General features: G+C 39.2%; 1 protein-coding gene across 7 annotated transcripts in view; it reads right to left on the bottom strand.

The window, feature by feature from the left end:
* Positions 1-443: 443 nt before the first annotated feature.
* ESRP1 (epithelial splicing regulatory protein 1) overlaps positions 444-20,853 on the bottom strand; it is a 67,913-nt gene continuing 47,503 nt past the window's right edge. For 2 of the 7 annotated variants that reach the window (XM_054498687.2, XM_054498688.2), the window contains exons 14-16: positions 15,037-15,187; positions 10,872-10,981; positions 444-1,982 (exon numbers count right to left, since the gene is read on the bottom strand). In XM_054498687.2, the coding sequence (XP_054354662.2) occupies positions 10,907-10,981; positions 15,037-15,187 (226 nt within the window). In that variant the 3' untranslated portion in view covers positions 444-1,982; positions 10,872-10,906. The remainder of the gene's footprint in view (positions 1,983-10,871; positions 10,982-15,036; positions 15,188-20,853) is intronic. The other 5 variants (XM_054498689.2, XM_054498691.2, XM_054498693.2 and 2 more) reach the window with 3 other exon arrangements.

Raw genomic sequence — 20,853 nt, 5'->3', positions numbered from 1 at the left:
AATGTTAGAAATTTTTTTTTTTGAGATGGAGTCTTGCTCTATCACCCAGGCTAGAGCGCAGTGGCATGATCTCGGCTCACTGCAACCTCCGCCTCCCGGGTTCGAGCGATTCTCCTGCCTCAGCCTCCCAAGTAGCTCGGACTACAGGCGCCTACCACCGCACCCGGCTAATTTTTGTAGTTTTAGTAGAGATGGGGTTTCATCATCTTTGGCCAGGCTGGTCTCAAACTCCTGACCTCGTGATCCACCCGCCTCGGCCTCCCAAAGTGCTAGTATTACAGGCGTGAGCCACCATGCCAGGCCATCTTGAGTAGATTTATCACTGATAGCTTTTATACATAAGTTTAGAGAAAAACCCTACCACCATCTTAGGAAGAGATGTCTTATCTATGTACTTCCATCAGTACCACAATTCTTCTAATAACAAAAAAAAATCGCAAACATTGAGATTAAACAGGCAAGTTTTATTATCAAATGTTAACTCTACAAAAACTCAGTAGTATTGTAGTAAGCATTACTGCCTATCTTAAAGTCTTTCAGAGCTTTGGGCGGCTTTGGGCATCTTAAGGCATCAAGTATATAGAAATTTCTGTTCGATCTTAAGTGCCAGTTATCACCAATTTTCACACAAACCTTTTTTTCTTCCTATTGCAGTTAAAGGGCCATTGCCGGTAAGCTGAAGAAGGAAATGTTTGCTTCTCCCTTTAAGGTGTTAAAGTAATGCACAGAAAATAAAAATAGCAGCCACATAAATCTGCACGGCATTGCATTCAAGCAAAGGACAATATGAGTAACTTAAAGAAATATCCACATTCAATGCACTTAATGAAATCCTGTTTTTTTTGGAGTTACATGAGGCAGCAGTACTAGCTAGTGTCTAATATTGCACTTTTATAGCATAAACACAGCTAAACATAGTGTTAAACACCGACAGCATCAGTACCTGTTCTAACTGCATCAGTGTTTACCTCTCAGTCTAGCATGCTGACTATAGTCCTATGCTTTAAAAGGTTATAATTATTTGACAGTTAAGGCATTAGAGGAAAAAGGTTTAAGGCTATCATAATATATATATATAAGCATTCACTTCTGTTCAGTTAGTGTATTGTTTTCTAGAATACACTGTTCAAATTGTCTCACTTCTGGGATATTAAAAACTATGGAATTTCTCTTATTGAAGTCGAAACCATCAATAATGAAAAAAGTACAATATAAAATAATACATATGAAGCCACAATATTCAATTACAGTTCAAACTAGAAATTACTGACTACATGTAGCTGCTTCATTTTTCGTTTTGCATTTTGGCCCCTAATTCATTATTTACAACTGATACCTGCTGAGAAAAAGATCTAAACTTTTAAACTTTGTATGTTTTGTGGAGGGCGCACAATTTCTTCTAATTTATCTTCAGGTGTTTTAAAATTTATTTTAATTTGTTTTTAATTATAAGATATCATCATGGCCAAGAGACTGGGAAAATAACAGTTTTATTCTTTCTCCTAAGATTGTGATTTTATTATTCCAAGACCTTATGCTTGAATTACTTAGCAAGAAGGCATGATTATGCAGAAGACAGGGAAATGAAGAGAAAAGAGTGGGAATACACAAAAATGAAGCTTAACAGAGTTCATGGTGGAGATGGTAGACACTGGTGGAGTTTTTATCCAAGACTTAAAACTTAGGAAACACCTATGATGCCACTTTAACTGGAAGTAATGGAGACATCTGATTCCAAATTCACATTTTAAATGCCTATTTGCAATCAGCAAAGAGCCAGGTATGCTGCATGCTGCTTGCTGTAAGGATTTGGCTTCACTGGCTCAAATTTTTTCACTCCACCAAAAGATAAGGCACAGGCCCGTTTGTCCAATCAAGTTTGCTGAAAATACTGCAGCCTGAGTGTAGACAAACTTCCCCTGAATTTGCTAGAAGTTTTCTCATGTCTGGCGGTTTCAAGATCACCATATATCTTTCAAACACTGAAAAAAAAAAAAAAAAAGTGAATAAAAGGAAATGTTATAGTCTCTAAATGTCATTCTCAGCAGCCACAAAAATGATTTCAAATTCCACAAGGACTTTGTGGAAAAAAAGCTTTAAGATGGTCCAAGTTATTATTTCACACAGACATAGTTGGCATTTACATGGCAAGGGCTTTGGGAGTATAGCATTAGCCAAGGAAGTTTCCATGGTTTACACAGTAGTTGGCGTTCTGCACCACTCCTACCCTTTGTAGTATCACGTGTTTAGTTTAACATGTATGGTTCCCGACTCCCTGCTCGGCTCAGCTCCTTTCTGGAGAGACTATTTCATTCATTCCTTAGAGGTTCAATATCATTACCAAAATAAACAAAACCATTTAGACAAAATTTTAAAGTTAAATTCTAGTATAAGAAATTCCAAATAATTTCTAAGACACTTAATAAGAAGCAATAAGGGGCCGGGCATGGTGGCTCATGCCTGTAATCCCAGCACTCTGGGAGGCCGAGGCAGGCAGATCACATGAAGTCAGGAGTCTGAGACCAGCCTGGCCAACATGGTGAAATCCCATCTCTACTAAAAATCCAAAAATTAGCTGGGCGCGGTGGTGCATGCCTATATTCCCAGCTACTTGGGAGGCTGAGGCAGGAGAATTGCTTTAACCTGGTGGGTGGAGGTTACAGTGAGCCAAGGTCGTGCCATTGCACTCCAGCCTGGGCAACAGAAGACGACCCTGTCTCAAAAAAAAAAAAAAAAGAAAAAAAAGCAATAAGGCATGACATAACAGCAAACATATGGGCTCTATATGCCTGTGACTAGTTGATGATTAGCACCTTTATATGGATCATGGATACATTTATTTCATCCCCACATGCAACCTTTTAGATTACCTTGTTATCCCCATTTTAGAGAAGGAAAAACTGAAGCACAGAATGATTAAGTTAGTAATGGGCAGATGCAGGATTTAAACTAATACAGATTGGTTCCACTGTGCTATTTTACTTATATACCATACAACCTTAAAATAAGAACTTTTAGTAGGCATTATATATATTTTTGAAACAGGGTCTAGCTCCATCACCCAGGATGGAGTATGGAGTGATATGATCCAATCATAGCTCACTGCAGTTTTTTTTTTTTTTTTTTTTTTCAAAAAGAGATGGTGTCTTGCATTGTCACCCAGGCTGGAGTACAGTGGTGAGATCAGAGCTCGTTGCTGCCCCAAATTCCTGGGTTCAAGGTATCCTCCACCTCGGCCTCCTGAACAGCTGGGACCACAGGCACACCACTATATCCAGCTAATTTTCAAGTTGTTTGTAAAGAGAGATTCTCACCATCCTGACCAGTCTGGTCTCAAACTCCAGGCCTCGAGCAATCCTCCTGCGTTGACCTCTCAAAGTGCTGAGATTACAGGTGTGAGTCACAACACCTGGCCCTAGGCTAAATAAAAGATATATATATATGTATATATGTATATATATTTTAGAGATGGGGTCTCCCTATGTTGTTGTCCAGGCTAGTCTCAAACTCAGCCTCACGTGTTCCTCTTGCCTGGCATTCTAAAGTAGTGCTGAGATTACATGTGTGAGCCACCACACATGGCCGTTATGCATACTTTGACATGTAAATGAAAAACAGGAATGTTTTAGACTTCAGTCTTATTTCATATGGCCAGTATGAAATGTCTAATGGAGTTTTACTGCTTAACAATGAAACTGAAGACTCCTAACTGCTAGCAAAAAAAAAAAAAAAAAAAAAAAAAAGTCTCAGAAGGACATGAAGATTAATTTATTTCAAGATTAAATTTGCCTTAATAACACAGATTCTACAAATGGTACAAATCTAAAATCAGGTATTTAAAAAACACGGAAATACTGGTTAGGATGCATCTTTTAAATGTGGTTTCCAAAGTGACCACAATTTGGCACTCAGTTTAAAATACCACATGCTGAAAGGCTTCTCCTTTGATACTAAATTCAGATAAGAAAATCAATGACCCAACACTATTGATCAGTATCACAGTTTTACCACTGAGCCAAACAAGGGGCCCAGGCATGGCCAGTTAGAGCCCTGCATATGCCAGGTCGTTGTGGTTTTAGGATGGACGTAAGCCAGGCCAGTGAAGGCCAAGTGTTGCTAGGGGTATCTCAGAGAGTGAGCTTGGATGAGCAAACCCTTGGATCCAGCTATATCAGTCAACCCTGGGACTGTCAGTTATTAGGGTCAATGAGTACCACCTTCTTCATTCCTATCACATTTATACTAGGAAACAACATCTTTGTAGATGCTGAAAATTAAGCCTTCATATTCTGATAAAATGTGGAAATGCCAGGAAAAGTTAAAGTTAAACGTTTAGCCTTCTCGAACCGCTTTTTAATCCCAGTGGAGTTTGACTGTGTAACAATGAAACTGAGGCCAGGAGTGGTGGTTTATGCCTGTAATCCCAGCACTTTGGGAGGGTGAGGTGGGCAGATCATGAGGTCGACATGGAGACCATCCTGGCCAACATGGTGAAACCCTGTCTCTACTAAAAATAATAAATAAGCTGGGAGTAGTAGTGTGTGCCTGTAGTCCCAGCTACTCGGGAGGCTGAGGCAGGAGAATCGCTTGAACCCGGGAGGTGGAGGTTGCAGTGAGCCGAGATTGTGCCACTGTACTCCAGCCTGGCAATAGATCAAGACTCCGTCTCAAAAACAACAACAACAACAAAACAACAACAACAAAAAGAAACTGCAGACTCCTAACTGCTAGCAAAAAAAAAAAAAAAAAAAAAAAAAAAAAATCAATCTCAGAAGGAGATAATGTTTCCTCTTCCTGTTTAGCTATAGCAAACACTTAAAGATAGTTGAGAATTACAACTGCAGACATTTACAAATCTGATTTCCCTTTCAAATAAGGTCTGTGTTGAAACATGTTTTTATTTTGTAATACACTGTCATTAAAGTATTACATACAAGGAAGTCTTTAAAGATATCTGGATTTCACCACTGGTGCTATATGCTACAGAATGAACCTATAATCCCTTAAAAACCCTGCCATTCTGCAGCCAGGCATGGTGGAGAACACCTGTAATCTCAGCTACCAGGGAGGCTGAGGTGAAAGGCTCACTTGAAGGCTGGACGCGGTGTCCCACGCCTATAATCCCAGCACTTTGGGAGGCCGAGGCGGGCGGATCACGAGTTCAGGAGATTGAGACCATCCTGGCTAACACGGTGAAACCCCATCTCTACTAAAAATACAAAAAATTAGCCAGGCATGGTGGTGGGTGCCTGTAGCCCCAGCTACTCGGGAAACTATAAGTACTTCCTATGTGTTTTTACTGTTATTCTGGACTCAGATTATCTAAATGGAAAAAATAGGATCTTATAAAGTTTGTTCTTTTTAATCATCTTACACAAGAACTTGCAACATAAAGTTACAAAATGATCAAATACACAGTTTTTATATTTTCATGTAATTAACTGGTAACCCTCCAGACAGAGGTAAATACTGTGTTATTTTTGCATAAAATTTCTCAGTAGGAATTTCTCTTGTTATTTAGAAAGTTTATTTAATCTGAACTCTTTACAACAGATCCTATAGAAGGCCTAGAAAACACACTTATCAAAAAAGCAAAGCCCTGTTGCTCAAGGCTGACAGTCCAATAACAAAAAGGGGAAAGATAACACTGATCAAAGTACTGCATTCCAGCATAGGCGACAAAGTGAGATTCCATCTCAAAAAAACACAAAAAAAACCCTATGTCCCTATGATTATGATAATCACAACAGCAAAAGTTGTGTGTTAATATAAAACTTCAGTTTGTAAAACTTGTTTTCATTCATTAACTTGCTGTGTCGTCCAGGCTGGAGTGCAGTGGCATGATGACAGCTCACCACAACCTCGATCTCCTGGACTCAAGCCATCCTTCCACCTCAGCCTCCCGAGTAACTTGGACTACAGGCGTGCACGACAACACCTGGCTATCTTTTAATTTTTTGTGGAGACGAGGTCTCACGTTGCCCAGGCTACTCTTGAGCTTCTAGGCTCAAGCAATCTTCCATGCACAGGCATGAGCTACCATGTACAAGTCAAAATATCATTAATAGATTTAAATTTGGGGGCTGACATTGCCTTTGAGACCTAACAAATACGAAACTTGGAACTTGGCCAGGCACAGTGGCTCATGCCTGTATCCCAGCACTTTGGGAAGCTGTGGCAGGCAGACAGCTTGAACCCAGAAGTTCAAGACCAGACTGGGGCAACATAGTAAGACCTTGTCTCTATGGGGACAAACAAAAAAAGAAAGCAACTTGGAATGTAACAGTAACTGGAGAAAAACACCCTTTCTGGTGATCTGAGGAAGCATTTCTTCCAGCCAGACACCCAATCTCCTTCCCAGAAAGGCTTGTGGGCATCTTGAATGGCTAAATGAGGCGTATCTCCACTGATTCAGTGGGATAGTCAATGTGTGTTGGCTGGGTTGATGGGACAAGGCAAGAGAAGACAGAATAGTGTGACTTCTTTACCAGACCTTGCTGTGGGAGTTAGCTTTCTTTACCTGATCCTATAGCCAGCCATGAGATCATTCTCTCAATTTTTTTTTTTTTTTTTTTTTTTTTTGAGACGGAGTCTCGCTCTGTCGCCCAGGCTGGAGTGCAGTGGTGTGATCTCGGCTCACTGCAACCTCCACCTCCCAGGTTCAAGCAATTCCCCTGCCTCAGCCTCCCGAGTAGCTGGGATTATAGGCACACGCCACCACACCCAACTAATTTTTTTCTATTTTTAGTAAAGACAGGGTTTCGCCATGTTGGCCAGACTGGTCTCGAACTCCTGACCTCAGATGATCTACCTGCTTCAGCCTACCAAAGTGCTGGGATTACAGGCATGAGCAACCGCGCCCGGCCCTCTCTCACACACACACACCCATTTTTTTGAGTCGGAGTCTTGCTCTGTTGCCCAGGCTGGAGTGCAGTGGCGCGATCTCGGCTCACTGCAAGCTCCACCTCCCAGGTTCACCCCATTCTCCTGCCCCAGCCTCCCGAGTAGCTAGGACTACAGGCACCCGCCACCACGTCCCAGCTAATTTTTTGTATTTTTAGTAGAGACGGGGTTTCACCATGTTAGCCAGGATGGTCTCGATCTCCTGACCTCGTGATCTGCCCGCCTCGGCCTCCCAAAGTGCTGGGATTACAGGCGTGAGCCACTACGCCCGGCCCTCTTAACATATTTTTTAAAATACTGTTAGTTTCCTGTCACTGCTGTTACCATAAATTGGGTGGCATAAAATAAGAGGTATTCATTCTCTAACAATTCTGGAGGCCAGGAATGAGAAACTGTGTCGGTGGGGCTGCGCATCCTCTGGAGGCTCCAGGGAGCAGTCAGGTCCTTGCCTCTTCCAGCTGCTGGTGGCTGGGAACACTCCTGGGCTGTGTCAACAGCTCTCTCATCTCTGCCTCCCTCGTCACATTGCTGCCTCCTCTTCTGTATGTGTCTCTGTCTGATTTCCCTCTGCCTCTTTCTTACACGAGTGATTGTATCTAGGGACCACCCAGATAATTCATGATCTATTTTCTTCTCAAGAACCTCATTACAGCTTTTTCCATAGAAGGTAATAGTCACAGGTTCCAGGGATCAGGATGTGGACGTATCTTGGTGGCCACCATGCAGTCCACTGGAAGCACTTTGCCATGCTACTGTTTAGTTAACAGAAAAGCGTCCTCAGAGTGAAGGCAGAAGGCCTGGATCTTTTTGTCAGCTTGATCATTAGCTGTATGACTTGCGTAAGTTGCCTAACCTCTCTGGGTTTCATTTCCTCCTCTGTCAAATGGGCCCATGATGCCTCCTTGCAGGCTTATGGTGGGTCTCAAATGAAACTGTGGATATAAGTACTTATAAGAACATGAGCAACTCGGTTATGATAATGAATTTGATATTGATAAGGAGGCAGTGAAAAAAATATATATAACAATACAAGGTTAAGGGGAAAGAAACAAGGTCCAAAATTACATGAGGGTATGAGAGGATGAAAGGAAGTATTTATTATGCTTGTTTCTGGGTGGTGAGATTATTAGTGACTTCTTTATACCTGTCTCTCTGTTCCAGATTCTTTGCAATGAGCACCCAATACTTTTATAATCCTATCTCCTAGAGTTGGTAAGATAATTAAATGAGATAAATTATGCCAAGTATTTCACACAGTAATCTATGCTTTTTTTGTTTGGAGACAGGGTCTTGCTCTTTGTCATCCAGGCTGGACTGCAGTGGTACAATCATGGCTCACTGCAGCCTTGACCTCCTGGACTCAACTGACCCTCCTACCTCAGCCTCCGGAGTAGCCAGAGGTAAATGCCACCACGCCTAGGTAATTTTTTTGTATTTTTTTTTTGTAGTGACAGGGTTTCACCATGTTGCCCAGGCTAGTCTCAAATTCCTAGGGCTTAAGTGATCTGCCCACCTTGGTCTCCCAAGGTGCTGTGATTACAGGCATGAGCCACTGCTGTTAGCCAGATCTGTATTTTTAAAAATTTGCAATATAAAGGCACATTAACCTGACTTTATTATGATGAAAAGATGCAGACATCTGGATTTGAACATAGCACCTGATCTGTTATTCTGTCATGACTCCAAATATATAAACATAGGGTAGAAAACTAGAGGTGGTGAGTAATGGTTCGTAGTCAGTTTAGGACATTTCTGTTGTAATGTCAAAAACTTCCATTTCTAGTCATTTCTTATTCAGTATACTCATTTAAAAATATAGACTATGTGTTAATCAAATTCATAAACATGGTGTTCAACAATGAACATGTGAAAAGAAAATATGGACCAAAATGGATATCAACAGGCTAGAACAATGTGTTCTCACCACTGAGACAAAGACTAGAGAACACCCATTACCACCGCAAAGGATTCGTATGTGACACTCCTTGGTAGGACCAAGATATACTGAAACCTCACCAAAAATGACAAATCTGAAAAAAATCTTCACTTCCAACTTAGAACTGGGGTTTCCACACTTCAGAGCAAAGGGCTAAGGTGCAAATTCTTATTTCTCAATGATGACAAAGTATTGGCAACATCATTTCCAGTTTAGAATCCACATGGTTAAAACCCACAGGGTCCTAAGCCATGAAAATGTTAATAGAATTGGAAAATGACATGCCAGCAGGCCAACTTCAGAAAACTCAACAATCAAAAATGATGAAAAACCAGTGTAAATTCCCAAACACATCCCTACAACTATATCTCCCAAGAAGCCTCAAAGAATGCCAGTATCCTTTAAGAAAAGATTGTGGATTAATGGGGACTGAGGAGAAAACATTAATCTAGAAGACTATTTTCAGAGAAAATTATCAGGGTTCCTTTTGTCTACATTTAGTTCTAGAAAAGGAAAAAGACATACAACAAAAACTTCCCAATGATTTTGGGTTAAAGCACATTTAAACATATGCCCAAATCTACTTAAACACATAATGCTAAGTGAAATAAATAAGCCAGTTACCGAAGGACAAATCAGTGTGCTTAGGAAGGACTACCTAGAATAGTCACATTCAGAGAGAAAAAGTAGAATGGCTGTTACCATAGGCTGGGGAGAAGGAGGAATGGAGAATTCTTGTTTCATGTATACAGAATGTTAGTTTGAGAAAATGAGAAAGTTCTGGAGCTGGACGGCGGTACCTGGTTGCACAATAATGTGAATGTACACTTAACGCTACTGGACACTTTAAAATTGTTAAGTTTTGTTGTGTATATTTTACAACAATCTTTTTAAAAGAGGAAACAGGCTGGGCACGGTGGCTCACGCCTATAATCCCAGCACTTTGGGAGGCTGAGGTGGGCAGATCACAGGGTCAGGAGTTCAAGACCAGCCTGGCCAACATAGTGAAACCCCGTCTCTGCTAAAAAAATACAAAAAAATAAGCCAGGCTTGGTGGCGGGTGCCTGTAATCCCAGCTACTCGGGAGGCTGAGGCAGGAGAATCACCTGAACCCGGGAGGCAGAGGTTGCAGTGAGCTGAGATTATGCCATTGCACTCCAGCCCGGGCAATAGTGTAAGACTCTGTCTCAAAAAAAATAAATAAATAAAACATAAAAGAGGAAACAGGAGAAAGTATACCCAATCCAAAAGAATCACTACATGACTCAGTGATTATACTCCTGGGCACACACCAAAGATAATTAAAAACAGATATTCAAATAATTATACATGAGTGCTCACATTAGCACCATTCACAATAGCCAGAAAGTGCAAACAATTAAATGTCCACCAGTGGATAAATAAAATGTCGTATGTCCATACAATGAAATATTATTCAGTCATAAAAACAAATGAAGCATTAACACATGCTACAAGGGTGAACCTAAAAAGACAAACACAGAAAAGGTCACATGTATGACTCCATTTTTATGAAATATCCAGAATAGACAAATCCATAGAGACAGAATGCAGATTAGTTGCCAGGAGCTATTGGGAGCAAAAACAGGGAGTGACAAAAATGTTTTAGAACTAAATTGAGGTAGTAGTTGCACGATTTTGTGAATATAGTAAAAACCACTGAGTTGTAAACGAGTTTAAAATGGTTAATTTTATGTTATGTAATTTTTACCTCAATTAAAAAAAAGAATACCCAACTTGTACTCCACATGAGAGACAGTAAATTAATGTCCAAAGGGAAAAGTTTTCCCTTGCCCCACAGTAACAAACAGCTCTCATCCATTAATGTTGCTTAGATTCTATGTACCTAGATGACAAACTTAATTCTAGTCTCCATTCCTTCCAGGATATCTGATATTTTACATTATACTAAAGAAAAAAAGGATTCTCTCAGTTGATTTCTAAATGCCTTCAGAGTCTTGATCTCTATTTGTTTGGCCCTTTATAATTTAACTTGCACATCATAAAGCCTTACCTTCTTTTCTGAGGATGTTCTAACTGCTGGGGCCCTTAAATACAAACCCATTCTTTGGGTAGAGTCCTGGCCTGGTCATTTGTGTGTATAAGTCCATCCTCGGTTGCATACTAAAATGCAAGTTAAAACAAACAAGATCAAAAGACGGACAAACTGTCACTATGGATAATATTTCAACTAAATAGATCTACCAACAAAAGTATAGGACATTTAGATAGGAGGAAACAAACACAGGTACAAGCCATATACATATCTACTAACCCAAATCTTTATTTCTTAACATGTTTAAATACCATAAAAGTCCCTTCTAGGATGGATATTAGATTGAAAATATGGATTACACAAACACACGAAACACCATACCACAAGAACTTAGGAGGCCAATTTCTTCAAATCTTGCCTAGTACTGTTTTCATGCTACTGCAAGTATGATTAAATATCAAATATTTGAGCACTAGTTATTTGCAAGGGATTGTACAATAAGCCCAATACCCAGTATCTCCAAACAATGCAGTGAATTTTAGATAGCGTTAGATGTATTTGTAATATCAGTCTAATTCTCTCAGCAGAGCAGCAAGTAGTGAGAGGTCCAAAGAAACAATAATCAGTACTTGAAGAGAAACAAAAACTAGCATCTATTGAAAATGTAAAAGGCATTGACGGTAAAGGGTAGTACAAAGAGCAAACGAAAATGTTAAAGGACTTATGTAAGGATACCTGAGAGTCCATTCAGTATGAAAACACATCATCTAAAATATACACACGTTTATGGACCAGAATGACATCCTCATTACCAAGTATTTTCATGGTAGTTTGTAAATCCTTGGTCTTTGTGGCTTTACCTCCACCCCAGATGAAGTATGGAAGACACAAAGAGTAGTTTTTTGTTTGTTTTGAGACAGAGTCTTGCTCTGTCACTCAGGCTGGAGTGCAATGTCACATTCTCAGCTCACTGCAACTTCCACCTCCTGGGTTCAAGCACTTCTCCTGCCTCAGCCTCCTGAGTAGCTGGGACTACAGGCGTGCACCACCATGCGTGGCTATTTTTTGTATTTTTAGTAGAGACAGGGTTTCACCATGTTGGCCACGCTGGTCTTGAACTCCTGGCCTCAGGTGATCCACCCACCTTGGCCTCCCAAACTGCTGGGATTACAGGTGTGAGCCACTGCGCCTGGCCTAGAGTAGTTTTATGTAAGAAATTTTGTTAAAGGTTGGGGGAAAATACATAAAAAAAATTATAAAGATAACTTATAAATTATATATGCCATTATTACATCAAGGTATGTATTTTTAAGAGACAGAATCAGAGACCATCAAATTTCTTCAGCTTCAGAACAGATAGAAAAGAAAAATAGGCCAGCTGCGGTGGCTCATGCCTGTAATCCTAGCACTTTGGGATGCTGATGCAGGCGGGTCACGAGGTCAGGAGTTCGAGACCAGCCTGGCCAGCATGGTGAAACCCCGTCTCTACCAAAAAAATACAAAATATTAGCCAGGCATGGTGGCACGCATGTAATCCCAGCTACTTGAGAGGCTGAGGCAGGAGAATTGCTTGAACCCAGAGGTGGAGGTTGCAGTGAGCCGAGATTGCACCACTGCACTCCAGCCTGGGTGACAGAGCGAGACTCCGTCTCAGAAAAAAAAAAAAAAAAGAGAAAAAGAAATTTTATTTACTCAACCAATTATTGCCTGGATATTTGCTTAGTTATGTAGTTATTATATAATTATATAAAATAACTAGAAGTAAAATTAAAACCTCCCATTAAGCCGACAACAGCCAATATATGCACTCTAGGTAAACAGATTACACTTAAGTGAACAGTTTTTAAAAAATGTCATCCACTGATTTTATCATCTTGGTTGCCAAATCTAAAGAAGATGGAACCCCACAGTGAATTTAACTGAGAACATGAAACAAGAAGGCATGGACTCGTCAAGACAGTAGAAAATACACGTTTTATGTAAGAATGATACAAACTTGGGTTAGGTGTAAAGATTTTTGAGTGCATGCATTATGACTGCCTCAAAGCTCAAATTACTGAAGAAGATATCAGAATAATTTGATAGTTGAATTAGATAACTGAAGTTCCTATGTAATCCTAACTCACTGTTCCAGTTCATAACTTCCAAGCACTTCAGAAATGAAGGCCAAATGCCTTGAGATGAAATAATATTGCACAATCGTTATGTTTCTGGTTATACTAGACAACTGTATTCCAACCTTGAATGGTTCTAAGAAGTTACTACAAAGAAAAACTGCTACAGACAGAAGTTATGTTATCTCAATTTTGAAGAATGTGAATCTTTTAGTCATAAACATAGAAATAATCCCTATTGCATGGTTGTGGTAAAATAAATACCCACAAATGCCAGCCATGACACTTTTTTTCTGAAACGGAGTCTCGCTCTGTCACCCAGGCTGGAGTGCAGTGGTGTGATCTTGGCTCACTATAACCTCAGCCTCCTGGGTTGAAGCGATTCTCCTACCTCAGCCTCCTGAGTAGCTGCGACTACAGGCGAATGCCACCACGCCTGGCTAGTTTCTGTATTTTTAGTACAGACAGGGTTTCATGTTGATCAGGCTGGTCTTGAACTCCTGACTGCAAGTGATCCATCCGCCTCGGTCTCCCGAAGTGCTGGGATTACAGGTGTGAGCCACCATGCCTGGCCGACACTCTTAATAATAAAGAGCAATTTTGCTTAATCTCATTACTAATTTATATGTAAGGCAACCTAATTCTATTCAATGTGAATGTAAAAGTTTGTTAGTCAAACAAATGAAAAAGAAATTCAGCTGAGTACTAAAACCTGAAACTTTCTTTGAACTTTCTTCACTTGGAAAACAATGGAAAAAATAAAATACACAAGTCAAAATGTTTTCTCCATAATAAGCAACCTTTTCAATAAGCTTTCAGTAAAATCTTCCTTTTATAAGCTAATGAATCAGATAGGAAGTTTAAAAAGTAACTTTTTAATCCCTTTCAAAGTCTTCCAAAGGCAGCAAAATTGCTTAGGGAGGAATGAGTATCTACTGACCTCCACCTTCCTTCAGCTTTTCACTATCAGCCATAGATTTTCTTTGTCAGAAAGTATCCTTTGTATGTTTAAAAGCCCGAGAAAATGACAGCCACTTGGTAGGTTTGGGCTGGTAGCATCACCCCTGAGATAATTTTAGCTGAGATCATAGTCCTCCATGACTCATAGATGCCAAGCTCGTAAACCCATTCTAATCATCAAATAGCCTCTACAGACACAACCCTTGTAATGCTGTACTGAAAATGCTCAAGGGCTATTTTAAAATGTGACTATTATTCAGAAAACAGCTTCTCAACTCCAAAGACTCAAGCAACGTTCAGATTCAGGAGGAAAGAGGACAATTTTTGCTATTAGTACAATAAAAAGACTGTAAGTTACTTATTTTTTAGAAATGGCAGGAAAGAAGGAATTCAAGACTTAGGTAATTAGGTGACTTGAGGAAAGAAATGTATCTGCTTAGATGGAATGGCAATGTTCACTGTTAAAGAACTCTTACTAAAAATCATCTGATTCTTTAGCATATGTGAGAAAAAAGCTGAGGGACACAGACTGGGGTAGAAAAAAACTGCCAAGAGCAAACATTAGCGTCACAAGAATAAATATGAAAGGCTCGCCAAACACCTGAGAGCTCATTCTAAGGTGTTACAGCCCAAAGACTCATGAGTGTCCTAGGAGTTAGGCAATTTTTTTTTTCAGGTTATCCAGAGGCCTCTGGCCATGTTTAAATACTCACCTTTAAACCCCATGTTTAAGTACTTATTGGTTTAATCAAGGATTTGACCCTTGACTTTGAATAAAACCCCTTAGCCAATCCTATTCTAGATGTAAACACTCATACTGCTGCATGTCCTAAAGAGCTTTCCCAAAGGAGCTCACTTTTCAAAAAATAACCAACAGATTAAGTTGGAAGACTTAAGACAGCATGGAAAAGCCTTAATATTTGACAAGGGGATGAGTCTGAAGTTGGTCCCCACAATGACTCCAGATCTATTTGTTTCCATAAGCAAATCCATTAGCATATATACACACACGAGTTTCATAGAATCTGTTTCTTTCCTGGCTGCATTCTTTAGGCAAATCAACTTAAGTAATAAGGGCACTGAGGATTATTCTCCTTCAAGCTACTGACCTGGTAACCTTGGAAGAAGTTAAGAATTTCCTTAACTCCAGTATTGTAGGCCAGGCCCTGCATTCTGACCACCGTGCCAGGCTGTGGAGGGACACCGCTAAGATTAGCAGCTGTAGGGAAGTAGCCAAGACTATTAGGCGAACCTGGGGGGCTAAAGGGAGAGAAAGCACAGTGAACCAATAGGAATAGACAATGTTGAATACTTACTATAAAAACATTAGTTACTTAAGGAAACAGAATTTCTCAAGGCAACCTTTCTTATACTTCTCAGAGCTGTCTTTCCTAAGACAGTTGAAAACACCACAGCAGTTCTGTCTCACATTTCCACGAAAGCCAAAGTTGAAAGGCAGTGAGATTAGTGCAGAATTACATACAGGGCTTCCTCACATCCCTGAGATTCTTAAGAGGAGAAGAAGGACAGAAGTAAGCCTCATGTCAACTCCACCACAAAGCACCACTTCCGAGGCCCAGCTCTCTGATGATTCACCGGCTAGCTACCAAGAACACTAAGGCATGAAGAGGCACGTACACAAAGAACTAATGGGAACCACAGCCACAGAGACCAAAAGTATCCAAAGTGATTGCACCAAAGAATAGACTGTTCTACCCATATACAGGAGCATGAGGAATAGCACAGCAGCACTATAGCGAATCAAAGTACTAGAGTGCCCATGGGTTATATTTTCTTGCCTTTTAAAAAATGGGGGTGGGGGAAGTTGGAAGAGATACATAAAAAATTAAATCAATCACCATTAACACAAGGGAGAAAATTGATGAGTGGGTCTTCTGGTATATCTGCAACCATCTTCTGGTGTTCCTCCAAGGAACACCAGCCAAGTAAACACCCAACTTTATGTGACAATTATTATGCAATTAGTTTCACCCTGTTGCCACCCAGTCTGTTTTCTACCTCAATTGGTGGCCATTATTAAAAATTTTTATTACACCATTCATTTTACATAATATATAGTTTAATATAATTAAAATTCATGATTGAAAATATATAGGGAATTTTTTAAAAGTCATCAGCCTAAAGAGTAATATAGACTTGCAACTTTGGATTATTAACCTTTATTCATCTTTCTGAGTTGGTAATTGTCCCATTTCAAAGATAATTAAACACATAATAGAAGGGACTAAAAGTCTTTGAGATTATCTATCATACATAATCCTAACAGATGGCTTAATAGGAATGGAGTCAGATGTGCCTCCAGTCCCAGACTCTGTCTCTAATTAGCACAGCAACCTTAAGTTACTTAATTCCTTCATTTGCTAACTGGGGGGTGATCAGCACTTTCCTAGTTTCACAGAACTGCTATTCAGCTTCAGTGACTTAACATATCAAATTACTTCATAAACCATAAAAATGCTGTAACATTACTTCATTCTTGCTATTTCCATCACCATCATATTTCATCATTTTAAAAATAATGGGAGCCTGAACTATTACTTTACATTAAGCTGCTCTTAACCTTTTATGTTGCTAAAGCAGTGGTCTTTAACTAATTTGCAAGTAAGAATCACCAGAGGAGTTTTTGTGTTTTTTTTTGTTTGTTTTTTAAACAACTCTCTATTATGAGATACTACCCCAACAAATTAAAAATTAGAAACTCAAGACAGCCAAACCCAGACATTGATATAAATATATTTTAAAGGCTACTATGTGGTCACAATGTGAGATTTCAAGTCAACTTATGGGCAACTGTGAGACTAGAGAAAGAAGAAATGCTAAACTTTTGGTCTGAGTAGGACATTAGCCACTATTCAGCCATACCTCTTCATTTTCGCAGAGGTGGAAACAGAAACTAAGAGTTAAATAATTTCTCAACAGGTCACATAAGTTACCTCTTGCCAAACTATAAGAACCACCCAAACTCTTGACTTCTGGTTCATTGCTTTCCCCCTGTACAACTAGCATTCACTCAAAGATGGTGTTTGCTCAGATAGATAGCAAGTCTAATACTCAAAGACCACCAGGACTTCTGCACATATTTCATTACTAGTTACTTAGACTTTTCCAGACTAGATATAAAAGGTCATTTTCACAGCATACAACTTACTTTCACAGCTTTACCCTGCCATATTTTATTCCATTTGCCTAAAGATCTTCTATAAATTAAGCTTGAGGTCTCTAGTACTCTCAAAATATAATCCAGATAAAACTAGCCAAAGTAAATGTTGCACAACTAGAAATTTAAGCTTATAAATGACAATTATATTCCAACTCTAAGGTACCATCTATTCTGATGAAGCTTAAACACAACACAATTTGGATTCTTACCCTTATTTTTCACAACTATGATTACCTGCTGTATACAAGGAATCGTAAGAAAAATTTAAAAAGTCCTATATCTACCTAACAGGGCATGAAAGTAAGAATTTTTCATCAACCTAAATTCTAGGCCGGGCGCAGTGGCTCATACCTGTGATCCCAGCACTCTGGGAGGCCAAGGCGGGCAGATCACTTGAGGCCAGGAGTTCGAGACCAGCCTAGCCAACATGGTGAAATCCCATCTCCACTAAAAATACAAAAAAAAAAAAAAAAAAAAATTAGCCAGGCATTGTAGCTCATGCCTGTAATCCTAGCACTTTGAGAGACGAAAGTGGGTGATCACTTGAGGCCAGGAATTTGAGACCAGCCTGGCCAACATAGTGAAATCCTGTCTTTAAAAACACACACATACACACACACACACACACACACGAAAATTAGGCCGGGAATGGTAGCTCATGCCTGTAATCCCAGCACTTTGGGAGGCCAAGGTAGGTGGATCATGAAGTCAAGAGATCGAGACCATCCTGGCTAACACGGTGAAACCCCGTCTCTACTAAAAAATACAAAAAAATTAGCCGAGCATGGTGGTGGGCTCCTGTAGTCCCAGCTACTCAGGAGGCTGAGGCAGGAAAATGGCGTGAACCTGGGAGACGGAGCTTGCAGCGAGCTGAGATCATGCCACTGCACTCCACCCTGGGCAACAGAGCGAGACTCTGTCAAAAAAAAAAAAAAAAAAAAAAAGCCAGGCATCATAGCACATGCCTGTGATTCCAGTTGCTTGGGAGGCTGAGGCACGAGAATCACTTGAACCCAGGAGGCAGAGGTTGCAGTGAGCCAAGATCAGCTGCACTCCAGCCTGGGCAACAAAGTGAGGCTCTGTCTCAAAACAAAAAAACCCTAAATTCTATAATTTTAAGGTCTCTTGTGGATTACTGAAATAAGAAGCAGCAAAAATAATTTACATTATAAAAATGACAAGATAAAGACAAATATGAACTTATATGTAGAAAAATAAAAAAGAATTTACTAAAAAACTACTAGATCTAGTAAGCCAGTTCAGCAAGGTTATATAAGAGCAATACACAAAATAAATCAACTGCATTTCTATACACTACAACAACCAAAAATAAAATAATTCCATTCACTATAGCATCAAAAATAATAGACTTAGAAAAACATTTAAAAGTGCAAGACTCGCACACTGAAAACTACAAAACATTGTTAAAAGAAAAAAGATCATCTAAATAAATGGAAAGGCAGCCCATGTTCATAAATATAATTTTTTTTTTTTTTTTTTTTTTTTTGGAGACTGAGTCTCGCTATCACCCAGGCTGGAGTGCAGTGGTTCAATCTCAGCTCACTACAACATCTGCCTCCCGGGTTCAAGCAATTCTCGTGCCTCAGCCTCCCAAGTACCTGGGATTACAAGCATGTGCCAACACATCTGGCTAATTTTTGTATTTTTAATAGAGACAGGGTTTCACCATGTTGGCCAGGCTGGTCTCAAGCTACTGGATTCAAGTGATCTGCCCACCTCGGCCTCCCAAAGTGTTGGGATTACAGGCGTGAGCCACCATGCCTGGGTAAGAATTAATATTGCTAAAATGGCCGTACCACCAAATTGATCTACAGGTGCAATGCAATAGCTATCAAAATTCCAGCTGTCTTTTGTACAGAGATTGACAAAACTGAACCTAAAATGTATATGGAAATAAAAAGGATCCAGAATAGTCAACAAAGAAAAAGTAGGATGACTTTTTCTTCACAAATTCAAAACGTACTACAAAGCTACAGCAATCACTACAGTATAATACTAGCATAAGGAGAGACATATAGACCCACAGAATATAATTGAGAGAACAGAAATAAACCTTTACACTTATTATCAATTGGTTTTGTTTTCATCTGTTGAGGCATTTTATTTGCATGTATTATATCCCCAAGAGCATGAATCCCAGGGTTTTCCCTCCTGTGTGTTTTCATCTTGCTTCTTCATGGTCTGTGATGCCAGCTGAAATTGTCAGTATAATGAAACCAAACTGATGACATGGAAGTGGATAATTCTGCCACTTTTCTAGATCTTTGAGTTGCACATGAAATCTGAGGATGATCACACTTGTTTAATTTGCCTGTGAGGTTCACAACTATTTCCCCAGCTCTGTGATCTCAATGACCTCAAATTCACCTTTGTAACCATGCTTCATCATCAGTCAGAAACTGGACAATAACACTGGGGCACTGCATTCTAAGAACCTGATATTTGCCTCTCGTTTTGACATTGTTGATGCTCTTAAGAGCAATGGTCAAGACATTCATGTGCACCATTTTGATGGCACAAAAACAGCTGGTCATAGGTTTTTGATAAGAGTTATTAGAACACAATTTGATGTGGAAAGAGGTGTTTTCAATAAATGGTGCTGGAACAATGGACTATCAACACGTAAAACGATGACTTTGTTTTTCTCTAAAGGGATGATTTTAGACCCCTACCTCACACCATACAAAAAATTAGCTCAAATCGAATTAAACCTAAATCTAAGAGCTAAAACTACAAAACACTTACAAAACATAGTAGTAAATCTTTGTGACCTTGGGTTAGACGTCACACCAAAAGTGTAAGGGAAAAAAGAATAAATTAACTATCAAAATTAAAAACTTTTACACTTTAAAGGACACTATCAAGAAAATGAAAAGACAATCTACAGAATCAGAGAAAATATTTGTAAATGATGTCTTATAAGATCTCATATTTAGAATATATGAAAAAAATTTACAAGTGAAAATAATCCAATTTTAAAATGTGCAAAGGATTTGAGTAGACATTTCTCCAAAGATGTGCAAATAGCTAAGAATCACATAAAAAGATTCTCAAAACCAATGCTCATTAAGGAAATGCAAATCAAAATCATAATGAGATAGCAAACCCACACCCAAGAAAATGGGTAAAATTAAAGACAGTAAGAATTGGAAAGCAATTACAGAAATTAGAACTTTTATATATTGTTAGTGGGAATGTCAAATGGTGAAGCCACTTTGGAAAACAGCTTGGTTGGCAGTTTCTTGAAAGCTAAATAGTTACTGTATTATCCAGGAATTCCACTTCTAGGTATATACCCTAGAAAACTGAGAACCTATGTCTACACAGAAACGCGAATGCATATGTTTCAAGTAGCATTATTCTTAATAGACAAAAAGTGTAAACAACTCTAAATAGCCATCAACTGATGAATGGATAAACCAAATGTGGTATGGCTCTACAATGGATTATTTCACCATAAAAGGGATGATATATGTTACAATATGAATAAAACTGAAATATTATCTGGAATAGGAAAATCTATAGAAATAGAAAATGGATTGATAGTTGTTTAGGGGTGGGGAGAGGGGTCAGTGAAGAGGTAGAGGACAGGCAAATGGGAGTTTCTAACTAATGGGCATAAGGTTTCTTTTTGGAGTGAAATAATATTCTAAAATTAGACTGTTACATGATTACCTCAAGATTAGATTGTAAAATTATTCTACAATTGTAAATTTTGGAACTC

This window comes from Pongo pygmaeus, chromosome 7 (genome assembly GCF_028885625.2).
Source record: "Pongo pygmaeus isolate AG05252 chromosome 7, NHGRI_mPonPyg2-v2.0_pri, whole genome shotgun sequence".
In the NCBI taxonomy this organism is placed as follows: domain Eukaryota; kingdom Metazoa; phylum Chordata; class Mammalia; order Primates; family Hominidae; genus Pongo; species Pongo pygmaeus.
This window is presented reverse-complemented; position numbering and strand designations above follow the sequence as displayed.